The sequence below is a fragment of the Erigeron canadensis genome, chromosome 3, assembly GCF_010389155.1.
Source record: "Erigeron canadensis isolate Cc75 chromosome 3, C_canadensis_v1, whole genome shotgun sequence".
Classification (NCBI taxonomy): Eukaryota; Viridiplantae; Streptophyta; class Magnoliopsida; order Asterales; family Asteraceae; genus Erigeron; species Erigeron canadensis.
The window spans coordinates 44,813,914-44,828,258 of NC_057763.1; the positions used below are offsets into that span (position 1 = coordinate 44,813,914).

A 14,345-nucleotide genomic window follows, 5' to 3' on the forward strand; every position below is an offset into this window, starting at 1 on the left:
AAAATCCATGAGTGCAAAGCTTCAGAATTTCGATAACAATTTAACTTCAATACCTAATAGGCTAATACAACACAACGTTTACATCAAAAATCCCCTGAATTAACAGTCCCGAAGAGAGATAAGTGTGATTTTGATTTGATTGGGATTTAAATTTCCCTTTTGATTTTGATAAATATCCATACTCTCTCGATGGAGTAAATGATGTTTGTGATGGCACAGGTGCGCCACAAGTCAACCTTGAATGACCATGTTCCTTGCAACGACTGCATGTTGTTGTCTTCTTCTCTTCACTCTTGAACGGTATAAACTGGTATATTTATTTATTTATTGTTGACAAAATTGCAAAAAATATAATAATAATAATAATAATAATAAAATACAGAATCTCAAGATTCAGCAGGATCTCATTGCGATTCTATGATCTCATTGCGATCTGTCGATATTGCGATTCTCAATAATCTCATTGCGATTCTCATGATCTTATTGCGATTCTTGCAAATTATTGCGATTTAGATGGCTATTTTGTGATAATCTAAAAAAACTTGGCTATTTTAGTACGATCGCAACGAAAATTGGCTATTGTCGCGATTTTCTCTATTTTTAATTACATATATTATAAACTTATAATCCAAAAGGATAACTTGTTATCATCTTAGAATAACTTTTTTTTATAAGCGATAGAAAATAAACAATGTCTTTAATAGTTACCTTTTGAAAAAAATAAAAAAATATATAATAAACAATGTCTTAAGGGGGTGTTTGGTAGCATAGAATCATGAAAAATTGAACTATAATAGAGAATAGAAATAGTGAGAAATATAATGAGTATTTAGAAAGATAATGGATTATGTTGTTTGGTACACACAACAAATGAATATAAAAAAATACAAAATTTTAAATAATAAAAAGTTTAATACATATAACATGTTCAAAACAAATAAAAATTTTCTCTTTTTTTTTCATTTTCACTCATTCTTCCACATTTCAAATGGCGATTTACTGGTAGAATAGTTAGGAGCTCTATTAAGGGCAAACTCAACATGAGTAAGCTTTAGACCTCAATCTTTCAGTGTTTTCTTCACCAGTGTCTTTGATAGCATACCAATATGTAGAGAATGGAGAGAATGAAATTGATTCTCACTTCTCCATTCTTATTCCTTTTCTCCATTACAAAGGAAGTCCTCCCATTTTCTTTCTCCATTTTTCATTTCATCGTACCTAACACCCCTTAAGTGATTTTTACACACAGTCCGTCTAGAAAAACAGTAAATAAGACCTTACCTTATAATGTCCCAAGGCTTGCGTCCTTGCGTCCTTGTGCTTGAGGACTCCGGATGCTATAAGCAGCGAGAGTCTTCGGAGGGAGTCCTTGGCCAAGAGTCCTCACCAAGAAGCTGAAGGATGCAAGGAGGTGGGGTCTGCAACATTAATTTTTTTTTTGTTTTATATATGTGTAGTGTGTATATATGTGTGAGATAAATTATTTAATAATTGATGATGTGCAAAGAAGTTCCAAGAAGCTTTTCTTTATAGACATGGAGATTCCTGATTGATGTCATGATGATGTGGTAGTCAAGAAACTGAGAGGACTCCCTTCTTATAAGCAAAGACCTAACAAAACCAAAAAGTAAATGTCGTCCTAGTCTGAAAAATAATGTTGTACTTAAAATATATTCAATTAAATTCTAACTTTTTCCGTATATTTTTTAAGCTTTATTATTGTTCGTGATCGATTTTGTTTGTTGATCGTTCTAACAGTAAAAATAAATGATTTAACCAAACTAATAACATAATAGTACAGTATTTGATATTATCTTGTATGTAGTACTTTGTAATGAGATTTGAGTAATGATAAATCTACATTAAATTTTTGACATATACAATAAATGTATATATTATATTGCACAATATACAACTGTATAAATCATGTATTGTTGGAGATGACAAAAATTTATTGTAGATTTATCACTTCCATCTTTTAAAGGGAAGTTAAACTATATCTACATTATATTTACAAATTTATCTACATAGGATTAGTTAGTCAAATCCAAACATGATGCATAAAATATAGAAACAACTTTATAAATAGACGAATAATTTCTAATAAGAAATAAATAATATAAATGTTTAACATTTGATGAATGAGAAACTCAAGTAAGACCAAAATGCAAAATAAAAAAGTAGGGAAAAGTATTTACTTTAATTTTTTGGCAAAACCCACATAAAACCCTACAATCCAAATGAATTCTTTCTAAATGGGAGGGAGCCGAACCCTTCGGCTTTTTCATTTCCTTTCAAATAACCAATTAAATTATTCCACCTTATTTCAACCCTCCAATCTTTTTTCAACTTTTTTTTAGTGGCAAGTGAAACTCCCAACTTTTTTTCACATTTTAATAATTTATCCTTAACATTATAAACTTTACATAACTAACCCTTTTTAATTTATATCTTTTAACCAAATACATTACATTTCACTTAAAAACATTACATTTTAAAAGTAAAAACACACACGTACGTAATAAAAACACACAATGCATAACTTAAAAAAAATATAACTACCCTTCATCGTCATCATCGTTGATTAACATATTAGAAATTAATATGAAGTGTGTACTGTGTTTTTAAAAGTTAAAATGGGTAATAAATAAAGAAGAAAATTTTTTTTTAGCATAATTGCATTATGGTCCCTGACTCTTTCTCTCTTTCTCTTTCTGGTCCTCCAACGGTCATCCCCTAGTTTAAGGGACTTGCCACTTCCAACCCCTCTCGTCTTCAACCCCGGCGAGTTCCCAGCTCGCGCAACCCAACTCGCCGCCATCTCGCTCCAGTTGCAGCCGAAGCTCGCCTCCATCTCGCCAGCTCGCTCCATCTCCCTCCTCCATCTCGCCCCGACTCCTTCCTCCTAAGTAACGTTAATAGCGAACATAAAGTTACCACAATTTATATTTTTACTGTAAACTACAGACTAGGATACCTATGTTGCAAACTTTAATGTTAATTAGAAAGCAATTTTTTCTTAGAATGTACAATTGGTAAAGTGTTAAAAACATTTACAAAAAAACATTTATAAAAGGAGGAGGGGGGTAAAAAAAAGAAAAAAAGATGGGGGGAACGTCATACATAGTATAATAATTGGTGTGATTCCTGTCTCTCTGTCAGCTTTCTTCCCCTTCCTCGCATCACCACCTCCTTCAAAATTTTCAGCACCTCCCATTTCTCTCTCTCTCTCATTATATTTTTTATATATAGATAGATATATATATATACACACACAAAAATATCTGTATATCTATAGGTGGCTATTCATTCACTACTACTACTATATTGTTGATTTACACAGAAGTAAAGAATCTAATGGAGTACGAAAGGATTCACACTCACAAGCTTTCTCAGGTAAGTAAAATTATTTACTACCACAACTACTAGAGTACTATTCTTATTTACTGTTTTCTTTTTCCTGCCAAAACAATCCAATCAGTAAAATTAGCATCTCTGTTCCATTTTTTTTTCACTATACATACACGCAATATTATCTGTACTCATTCAGACTTACATGCTACTAATTGTACCTTTTTTTATAAAAAAAAAGTGTATATTAAAATAGTTTCTTTGTATTCAAATTTCTTTTCCATTTTTGTCCATCTTTTATATATAAAGGTTGTTTTTTTTTTATATATTTATACAACTCACATTCAAGATTCTTGATTTTGGTATGTAGAAATCCAATCTTTGAATACATATTTTGACTCAACACATTCAAGATTCTTGATTTTAGTATTTAAAAATCCAATCTTTAACTTTTTACATTTTAGTAAGTTTCTTTAACTTCAATTTGTTTTCCCTTTTAAGGCATCCTTATAAAGGTTTTATCTTTTTAAATTTTAATGAATCAATTCAAGATTTATGATTTTTTGGCATTTGAACAAGTCAAGTTTTAATTGTATGTAATTAATGAGGAAATTGTAATTTGCAGTAGAGGAAGCAAAATATGTATATGTATTAATTAAGATTAATATTAATGTATAGAATATAATGTTGGGTTTTGAATGTAGGTTGGGATAATATCACCAAGTAAATTAAGGATGAAATTAATGGGCCAGAGAAAAAAAGATGGAGGATCATCAAAAAGTAATTCAGCAAGAACATCTCCTTCCAAACTTGAAGTTGATGATTCAGACTTTGTTAACAATAGTTTGTTAGCTTCAAATTCTGAGGAAGGTATGTGTTTTGTTTTTCTTTGTTGGACTCTGTCATATGTTATTTTATGCATAAATTTTTTTTAATGCTTTATATCAAAAACTACAATTCCTGAATTCCTAATCATAAAACACAACTTTAAAGACATTAGATCTCTATGACTAGAGTGTGTTTATCTATAGCATATAAACAATGACAAATGCTTTTTGAATAAATATTTATCTTTTAACTTTATGACTAATTAGTAGTTTAAAATAAGAATGTCGGTACTTGCTTATTTTTAAGCAAGTGAGCACCTTGAAATAACCAATCCCAGACACCCCTTTAGTTTTTAAGTGTGTTGAATAAATGTCTATGAAAATTGATTATTATAGAGATTAGAGGTAAATGTAACATGAAATTACCTATGTTTCGCTTTTAACCAAACTGATTGTCCTTCTCTAGTAGTTAAAGTCACAATTTGGACCACCTTGGATACATGCCCATCTTTAGCTTTTGGCAAAGTGTATTTTTTAAGCCCAAAGATGTGTGCTTTTGCGAGTGTGAGCTCAAACTGTTTTTTTTTTCTTCAAAAAGAACCATGACACTGACATATGGTAGTAAAGCTTGGAATGTGATTAGATTTGTGGGCCTAATTTTACAGTTTCTAGCATGGGGATATCATCAATAACATTCGATAGCTCACAAGTTGATCAGGGTCGTGGGCAGGCAAAAGATAATCCGAAAGAGACTCGTTTGAAACCCCACCAGTTTCAGAAGATGGATTGCAGTAGTTCAAGTTCAGTTCATCCTATAAGATCATTGGACGATGAGAATCTAGATTATGATAGTAATGCTAGTTCTTCAAGCTTTGAATTCCACAAAGGCGAAAGATCAAACCATAATGCTATTTCAAGATCCTTGTTAAGACCTATGTCTTCAAAATGGAATGATGCAGAAAAGTGGATAATTAATAGGCAAAACATGCAGAATCATAATTTAAAAAACAGTATGCAAAACCGAGCAAATCGGGGAGGCTTAGTAAATGGGAATAGAGGTTCGTCTGAATCTGTTAGTTCAGTTAAACGGGTTGATTTTTGCCAACCCACATTACAAACGAGGACAGAGAAGTTCTCGTTTACAACCTCTGGTCTACAACACCTCCCTGTTTCGGGTCAAAGTAATGGAGGGAGTGAGTCAATCAATCCATGTCCTGAAAGTAAAGATTTAGAAGAAGTTGACACAAGGGAGTCATCATGTGGACCAAGCTCACATGAAGAGAATGCAGGTAAAATACACCTTTTACCTACCCTTCCCTTGGAACATTATTCTAGACATTGAATTTTCCTTATCATTTTGATTGTAAGTTGCAATATGGTCATCTTGTACAAAGACATACTTGATAAAGGTGGGTGGACCTGCACGGAAGTTGGGGAAAAGAATTTGATTTATATTTTCTCTTTAAAATGCGTCGAAAATCATGCATCAGTGTATCTAATATCAAGTATAAATGTAGGTTGTCATGAAGTAAGATCCGTGTCAATGAGAGACATGGGAACAGAAATGACACCGATTCCGAGTCAGGAACCTTCAACGACTTCCACCCCTATCGGTGCTACAACCCCGATTTTTAGTCCAAATTCTTCAATTCCATCTACTCCTCGAAGAGGACCTACATCTACACCTGTAGAACACACCAATAGTGATGAATCACGGTATCCAAAAGAGTTGACCGAGCAAGAAGTCAAACTCAAAACCCGGAAAGAGATCCTACAACTTGGAGTCCAACTTGGGAAGATGAACATTGCAGCATGGGCAAGTAAAGAAGATATGGAAAAGAACATGTCAAGTGTTGAAGCCGACAATTTGGCAGAGGAGTCGTTGAGGATTGAATTTGAGAAACGGGCTGCTGCGTGGGAAGATGCTGAAAAATCTAAACATAATGCAAGGTATGCCTTTTAAAAACATCTTAAACTAATCTTTTTACTTTCTTGACGTATTTCAATTGTAATTTTGTACTTAAATTTTATGTTCAGATTCATACGTGAAGAGATCAAAATTCAAGCATGGGAGAGTCAGCAGAAGGCAAAACTTGAAGCTGAAATGAGAAGAATAGAGGTAATTTGACATCAGTCATTCTGTGCTTAAATGTCAAACTGGATGGGTTGGGTAAGCGGTAAAAACTGGGTCAATCTGGATACATATCAAAACGGGTCGGGTCATTTTTGGTTGATGTTAATGTCATTGCTAAAAATTAATATTTATCTTGTAGGTTGTAAGGAATATCTGTCAAATATTTATCATCATTATTATCATCTACATAGAAGTGCTTAAATAGTTTTAAGTGCAATTGCGGTTGATAATTTAAATTTATCAATGTTTATTTTTTTCAATTCAGGCTGAAGTGGAACAAAGGAGAGCCAATGCACAAGCAAAGATGTTGAAAAAGATTACATTGACAAGGCAGAAATCAGAAAAGAAAAGGGCAGCAGCCGAAGCCCAAAAGAACAAGCAAGCTGCTCGGGCAGCAGCACAGGCGGAATACATTAGACAAACAGGTCGCATTCCGCCATCCTCGCCCAACAGCTGTTGCGGTTGGTCGTAAATCAATAAGGAGAGAAATTAATTAGAGTTTTGATTTTTGGTGGTTTTTTATGGCGTGTTAATTCTCCGCATAATTTCTTGGCAATTGGTGCCACCCCAATAAATTTTAATTATCCTTTTCTTTTTAGTTTTAATTAGAGTTAAATCAAGATAGAATATTTAGTTTGTTTGATGTGGGGCTTAAAATAGAATGGGCCCTTGGGTGGTCAAAGTCAAAGAAATGGGAACCATATGGGTTTGGTTGTACTTTCGAGAAAAAATCTCTTTGTTGACCGCCAACAAATGCCCTTTGACTACTTCCTCACGTTTTTAGAATAATATCACGGAAATTATCATATTTTGTCCCTTTTTTAATACTCGTTAGTCGTCACTTCACTTATTATATGGTCATCTATTTTCACCTTTTTCCAATTCTATGTTTGTATACTAAAAAGTGTAGGTAGAAAAATAATATCAAATTTATTTGATGGAAGATGATAAATTTACTTATATATTCATATATCAATATCAAAGTCACGTATTATCGACATGTATTTGTTATAAACAAACATTCCGTTAATTACAAATTTTTAGTAATTTTTCAAATTATCCGATATTCTGATTGTACTATTAGTAGTTGAAATAAGATTTATACGACTTTTAAATATAATTTGAAGTTATTAGAATTTTGTTTTTCTAAATTGTTAAGTTATAAAGGATTGTTTATAATAAAAAAATGTTTAAAATAGTAAAGACAATCTTTATTAAAGTATATGGATAAGTGTATTATAAGTTATATGGACTTAATCAAAATTTGTACAAGCCACTTACGAGTGGTATATGTTTTCTCTTTTATATACATTTCGTATAGAAATAATGAATAATACAAAAACATATTGTGTACGGAGGAAACTTGTTTTGCATATATCACTTCTCATCCACGATTCGCTTATGGTCAAGTTGTAAGGCCTAATACAACAGGGTCTTCATTCACATATCTTCTCCCCTCTTTCACACTGTCACAGCTTTTCTCTTCCTTATCACTTCTTCCACACCTCTTCTACACCTCTTTTTCAACAATTTTTTTTTCTATTTTATATTTACTCAAAGTAAATAAAACTATTAATTTTATAAAATAAAACATTATGAATATATTAATAATGCTAAGAATATGTCAATACTTTGAAATCGAGCTCCAGAAGATATACATTGATTTGATGTAGATAGTTTCTGTACAAATGAGTGATGACAAACAATGAAGACATTCAATCAGGCTTAACGTTGAGAACCAACAAACATGTTTAACGAGTGAAGTGGTACATTCATTTCAAAAATAAAGCTATTAAAAATATGATAAATGATGGTGCAAATAATATAACTTGAATCAATATACTCTATTGAAACACCACTATAATATTAATACTTTACAAATATGTATGTAAATAGAATTATAGAATTTTTTTAAATAAAAATATTATATAATGTTAATATCATTGTGCTACACTCACACTAAATTCAAAGGAGACTGTTTAACATATTTTGAATTTAAGATTTGTGAAACATTATATAACTATATGATAATTATATTTAGATATTTGAATAATGTCTAAAACTTACTTTTAAAATTAACAACTTGACCATAAAGCCTACTAGCATGGAGACCTACCCATAGAAATATAGAATAGCCTCTTGGGCTTGACGTTATAGCATTTAGTGCGTTGCAAATACATAGTTTTTCGAAAAACTTTTCCATCTACAATGATTGTTTATGAGTACATACAAACAACCTATCACTTCTAGTCTTCTACTATATAGATAGGCGTGATTGAGGTTAAAAAAGAAAAGAAATGATATAGATAGGCGTAATTGATGAATTTAATCATAAAGCTCTTAAAATCTTGTTGAAGTAAAAGATTAAGATGTAAAAAAGTAGCCTTTCCAAAAAAAGAAACCAAGAAGATATAAAAATGTACGTATTGTATTTCATAGTTGTAATTATATTTTATAGGCCGGACGGCCGGACTACGTGTAAATCAATACATTTAGTAGTAAACTAGACTATTAATCTGAGTGTATGAAGGTTTCCTTTATAAGTCTTAAAATTGGAGCAAATTTATAGATATATGATAATAAATATTGCATGAGTGATTAAACAAAACAACAAAAAAAGGTTTAGCATAATACAGAAACCTTAAAGATATTTTTATTAATATTAATATTATTAATATATCAATAAAATAATATATTTAATAAGTTATACTTGATGAATGATTGAGATGTGTATACAAATCTAAAACTTGAGATCTAAATCTAATCTAAATTAAATAATATATATTGTAACTTTATGATATTATGGACTAAACAAAAATTATTTTGAGTAGGGTAACGATATACGGATGAACAGTCTTATCAAGTTTTGATAGAAAATAAATAGCTGTAGTTATTTTGAGTAGTTATGTACTCAGATTTTAGTAGTCTAACCAGATTTTTTGCCGACGTGGGTTCCAAACTTCCAATCATTTATTTGGTCATATCCAAGATTTTTGTAAACTTCTGTGGTTGCTGAGGACAATGATGCGGAAAACTATGATGAGTATATCACAAGTAAATTTAAATGGGTTTAACAACATTTAAAATCTTTAAAAACTTAAGCATGTTTGTTTTTTTTAACCATTACATAATATTGTATAATATCTGCATTATGTTCCACTTCGACCATACAAAGAAGTGAAGAACGCACTGTGTGCAATATCCAGAAACCAAACAAACTACGAGCTTACCTATTCACTGTTGAATAATATGGGACACTCACGGTGGATGAACTCACTGATTATAAAGGATTAGTTTAGAAAATATATTGATATTTTTTCCTATAATTGTGTTTCCTACTTTACAGTTTCTTTGGCCTTAAGATACGCATGTCGTATGGCTATATATGTAATTGCATGAATCATGAATAAAGATAACAAAAAACCTATTTCAACCGAAATTCTCATGGTATCAGAGCGGTTTATACCGATCGCCTCATCAATTGATTAAACATGACCGGAGATAAGACCGGCGGTAGTAGCGGCACCAAAAACAACGCCGCTGATCCAAGTTCGCCTTATTATATACATCCCTCTGATCTCCCTAAACAAATACATGTTAACGAGATTCTAACCAATTCGAATTATAATGATTGGGCTAAAGAGATGGCCAATTTCTTATTCGCTAAAAACAAGATGGGATTCGTTGACGAAACGATTCCAAAACCAGGAAAGACTTCAGAAGATTACATGCCCTGGATGCGTTGTGACGCGATGATCATTGGGTGGCTGACGACTGCAATGGACAAGAACATCAGATCGAGTGTTCGATATGCTAACGCTTCGTCTGAAATTTGGAAAGACTTAAAAGAAAGGTTCAGTAAAGGAAGCGCACCCCGAGCTTATGAACTAAAGCAATCGCTTTCCTCTTCACATCAAGACGGATCCTCTGTTTCGTCATACTATACCAAACTGCGTAGCATATGGAATGAAATCAATTCCGTGCTTCCGACTCCGCAATGCACATGTGGTGGTTGTACGTGTGATATCGGAAAAAGGTTGATGGAATTCAAGGATAAGGAACGGCTATATGAGTTTTTTATGGGGCTTGATCCTGATTTTTCAACTATAAGAACTCATGTCCTCTCCATGAAAACGACACCAACACTTGGAGAAGCTTACCGTCTCGCGTCTGAAGAGGAACAACAAAAGTTAATCACGCTAAACAAGCGAGCTGCTGTTGAACCCGCTGCCTTTAAGGCGCAAGGATATCGTGAAGGTAGCTATGGTTTTGGACGAGGCTATAAAGGAGGTTCAAAGGATTTCAAACGAAACAATGGAGACAAGGTTGACCATTGTAACGAATGTGGGAAGGATGGGCATAAAAGAGAGAGTTGTTTCGAGATTATCGGGTATCCCGATTGGTGGCCAGGATAAGGAAAGAATGACAAGTTGAAGCCGAAAAGTGCCCATGTGGAAGTCGAGCCTGGGCTTGCTGGACTTACTGATGCGCAGTACCAAGCGCTCATGAAGCATTTCAATGTTAATGAGCAAAAGGGAGATGATACGCGTAAGGCAAATATGGCTGGTAAGATTGATAATTGTAGTGATTGGGTCGTAGATTCAGGTTCGACCGATTATGTGGTAAATGATTTTGAAAGTCTTGAAAGCAATGTTTCTACTGCACATGAAGCTCCTATCATGATACCCAATGGGGTCAATGTTCCTATTCATGCGAAAGGAACTTGCACTTTAAATGGAGATAACAAAATCAATGAAGTTTTATACGTACCTGATTTTAATTGTAATTTACTTTCTGTAAGCAAGTTGACAAGAGAATTACAATGGGTAGTAAGCTTCTTTCCGGATTTTTTTTGTAATGCAGGGCTTACACTCGAAGAAGCTGATTGGTACGGGCAAATGCATGAAAGGTCTATATCGGATGGCAATGGTAGTGGGAGCAAGAAAGGCCGTTGCAACGAGCAAGGTTGACATCAAGATTTGGCATTCAAGATTAGGTCATGCTTCTCATTCTAAGTTGTCAATTAAGAGATGTTTCATTGAATTTTGAGAATAATGTGTGTGATGCTTGTGTTAAAGCTAAACACACACGAGCTCCTTTCCTAGGAGTTCTATTAAAACTAATGATTGTTTTGAATTGATTCATTGTGATATTTGGGGTAAATATCGAAAGTCATCAACGACCCATGCAAATTTTTTCTTGACTATTGTCGATGATTTTAGTAGAGCCCTTTGGGTTTTTCTGATTAAACATAAAAGTGATGCTAGTGATTGTTTGATTAATTTTCATAATATGGTCAAGACTCAATTTTTAAAATCTATAAAACGGATTAGAAGTGATAATGGAGGAGAATTCACTTCGAATAGAATGAAAGATTTTTATTCTAGTCAAGGTATTTTGCTTGAAACAAGTTGTCCCCATACTCCACAACAAAATGGAGTAGTGGAACGAAAACATAGACATCTTCTTGAAACTGCTCGAGCTTTAATGTTTCAAGCAAATATTCCAAAACATTTTTGGGGGGAATGTATAGAAACGGCTACCTATATCATTAATCGTCTTCCTTCCAAGGTAATTAAAAATCAAACTCCGTATGAGATAATTTTTGGGGAAAAACCAGACTATAGTCACATAAGGACATTGGGTTGTTTGGCCTATTATAGTAGTATTGAAACGGGGGGTGACAAGTTTGAGTTCCGGGGGAGACCAGGAATATTTATGGGATATCCGCAGGGTACAAAGGGGTATAAAATTTTTGATGTTGAGCATGGAAAGATGGCAATTTCTCGTGATGTTAGGTTCGTTGAAAATAATTAACCTTTTGTACACCTTAAAACTAGTGACAACATTAAAGGAGTAGTTGATAATTTTAATTGGGTTGATGAATATGTCAACATTAATAGGACGGATGGGTTGGATGGCATAAGTGTTTGGATGGGCCGCATTTATCAAGTGATACACTAGTTGGGCTGAATCATTCTCCAGACCCCCTTCTTGGTTTGAATGATAATGTGATTATAGAAAATGAGCCAATTGTGGCTGTTGAACCCCCGCCATCAAAAAGGGTCAGATTCCTTTCATCAAGATTACAGGACTATGAAGTTACGTTACCGCCATCCATTGACCATGCAATGCCCGTCAACAATCAAGCTTCTTCCACGGTACACCCTCTTGCAAACTATGTTTCTTATGATAATTTTTCAACTTCTCACAAAGTTTTTTTAGTGGCCATAACTTCGGTTCATGAGTAATGTCGCCTATTTTATATATATTTGTTGTACGCGATATCGTTTCTTTTATTTATTTTAAGTTTGTATTATTGTCACTTTTATAGACTTTTATACTGTGATTTTATATGATTACAGATCTACAAGATGAAAGTTGACGAAAGTATGTTGAATAAAGATCATTTACGGAAAAAATGGAGATTGGAGCTGGAAAGACTAAAAATGTTCACAGAAGATGATTCGGTTAAATAGAGTTACAAGACACAAGACGGCAAGATGAGGCTAAAATGTTCACATAAAATGGCGTATTTTGGACTCGACTAAATAATAAGTGGTGATCTCGTGCACTTGTTCAAGCCGAGAGAAAAAAAAGAAGAAAGAAGCAACAGCCCATTTGGGCCATTATTCTCGTGAGCCCATGAGCCAAGAAAGAGAGGAAATAAAGAAGCAGCAGCCCAACAACAAGTGAAGAAGCCAAAAGGGCCTGGCCCACTTCTATCCGTGTATCCAAGAAGAAGAGAAAGGGGCTTCGGCCTTTGTTCGGTTTGTGAGGTCGGCAGGCATCAAAACAAATATATATATTGGAGAGGTGCTTGACAATATGAATTTTGTACGTGAGTTTTTGGAGGAGAGGTGCTTGTGGTCGGTTGGTGTGGAATTAATTCGTAGGGGTGTCGAGAATAATTAATGAGGGGGGAATTGGTCGGTTACTAAGGAGGAGTTTTTTAAGAGAGGTGGTCGACTGTTTTTAGGAGTTTTTGTACGCGAGGTGCTTAATTAATTCGTAAGAGTTTTAGGAGTTTTTGAGGACGGTTCGTGTGGAACAAAAAGAAGAGAGGTCGGTGCGTGAGGTTGAGAGCCACAAGCAGAAAAAAATAAATTGGTTTTTTGTATTCGTCAAATAGCAGCAGCAATTCGATTGTCCCTTCCATCTCTCATTGTTCGATTACTTTACTTTCTCTATTTTAGTTATTAGTTACAATATTACAAGATTTTAATTACTATACAATTAGTATTATGGATTCTCTTTATATGATAATTGTTAGTTTTATTTGTCTTGTCATGTCTAGCTAAATATTTCATCATCTATTAGATGAAGTGACACAATAAATCATGGTTGCATACTTTTATGAATTCAAGTTGATTTGATTTAACTTTGTGTCGTAATCTTAGCTTATTAATTCTTTATTATTTAACTCTTAATTGCAGATAGTTTTTGCATGATCTTAGTGGTAACTAGATTGTGTAAAAGTTATTTTGATTGCTTGATTATAAGCGATTGTTTCTATGACGGGTACGGTAGAAAGTAATTAATAGTTAATAAGAGTTAACGAGTTAATGGTTGGGTACAATCAATAGACACAATTGTTATCTAAATAACCAAAACAATTAGTTGATTAGGAAAGTTATGAAAGGCGTCTCCGGGTACCGGTCTTAGTAATGGAACTAGTTAATTAAGGGAATTGAATAAAGTAACGAACTTGACGGGTACGAGGTGAGTCTTTGTTTAGTTCTCGGTTATTAATCAACATATTTGAATTGGTTCTTCATTTAGGTGCAACCTGAATTTGTAGTGTCATGGATTCGAGGTAGATGATCTTTTAAATAATCTTGATATAAATCAAATCTCTTTTCGTTTAATTCTTCAGAATTACTAATTTTATTAATTAACTAACTTTTTCAAAATCCAAGGTAACGGGAGTCCTTAAAATCCAAAACTATTTTTAAACTGCGTTAAACTCGCTTGCTCTAAATCAGTCCATGTGTTCGATCCTGTACTTACTGATAGCTATACTATACATGATA

General features: G+C 33.2%; 2 protein-coding genes across 2 annotated transcripts; both read left to right on the plus strand.

Moving 5' to 3' along the window:
• Positions 1-3,117: 3,117 nt before the first annotated feature.
• LOC122592961 lies at positions 3,118-7,137 on the plus strand. Its single transcript, XM_043765294.1, has 6 exons — positions 3,118-3,396; positions 4,056-4,221; positions 4,844-5,467; positions 5,696-6,128; positions 6,216-6,297; positions 6,578-7,137. Exons 1-6 carry the CDS (start codon positions 3,358-3,360, stop codon positions 6,782-6,784), a joined length of 1,551 nt encoding a protein of 516 aa, XP_043621229.1. The 5' UTR covers positions 3,118-3,357; the 3' UTR covers positions 6,785-7,137.
• Positions 7,138-9,803: 2,666 nt separating this feature from the next.
• LOC122592214 lies at positions 9,804-10,727 on the plus strand. The gene has a single exon (XM_043764410.1). The coding sequence runs from the start codon at positions 9,804-9,806 to the stop codon at positions 10,725-10,727; it is 924 nt and encodes a 307-aa protein (XP_043620345.1).
• The last annotated feature ends 3,618 nt before the right edge of the window (positions 10,728-14,345 follow it).

Coding starts and splice junctions, on each gene's coding strand:
- LOC122592214 (XM_043764410.1), top strand. CDS start 9,804: ATGACCGGAGATAAGACCGGCGGTAGTAGCGGCACCAAAAACAACGCC.
- LOC122592961 (XM_043765294.1), top strand. CDS start 3,358: ATGGAGTACGAAAGGATTCACACTCACAAGCTTTCTCAG. Junction 5,468..5,695: donor CTCACATGAAGAGAATGCAG/GTAAAATACACC, acceptor GTATAAATGTAG/GTTGTCATGAAGTAAGATCC. Junction 6,129..6,215: donor AAATCTAAACATAATGCAAG/GTATGCCTTTTA, acceptor TTTTATGTTCAG/ATTCATACGTGAAGAGATCA.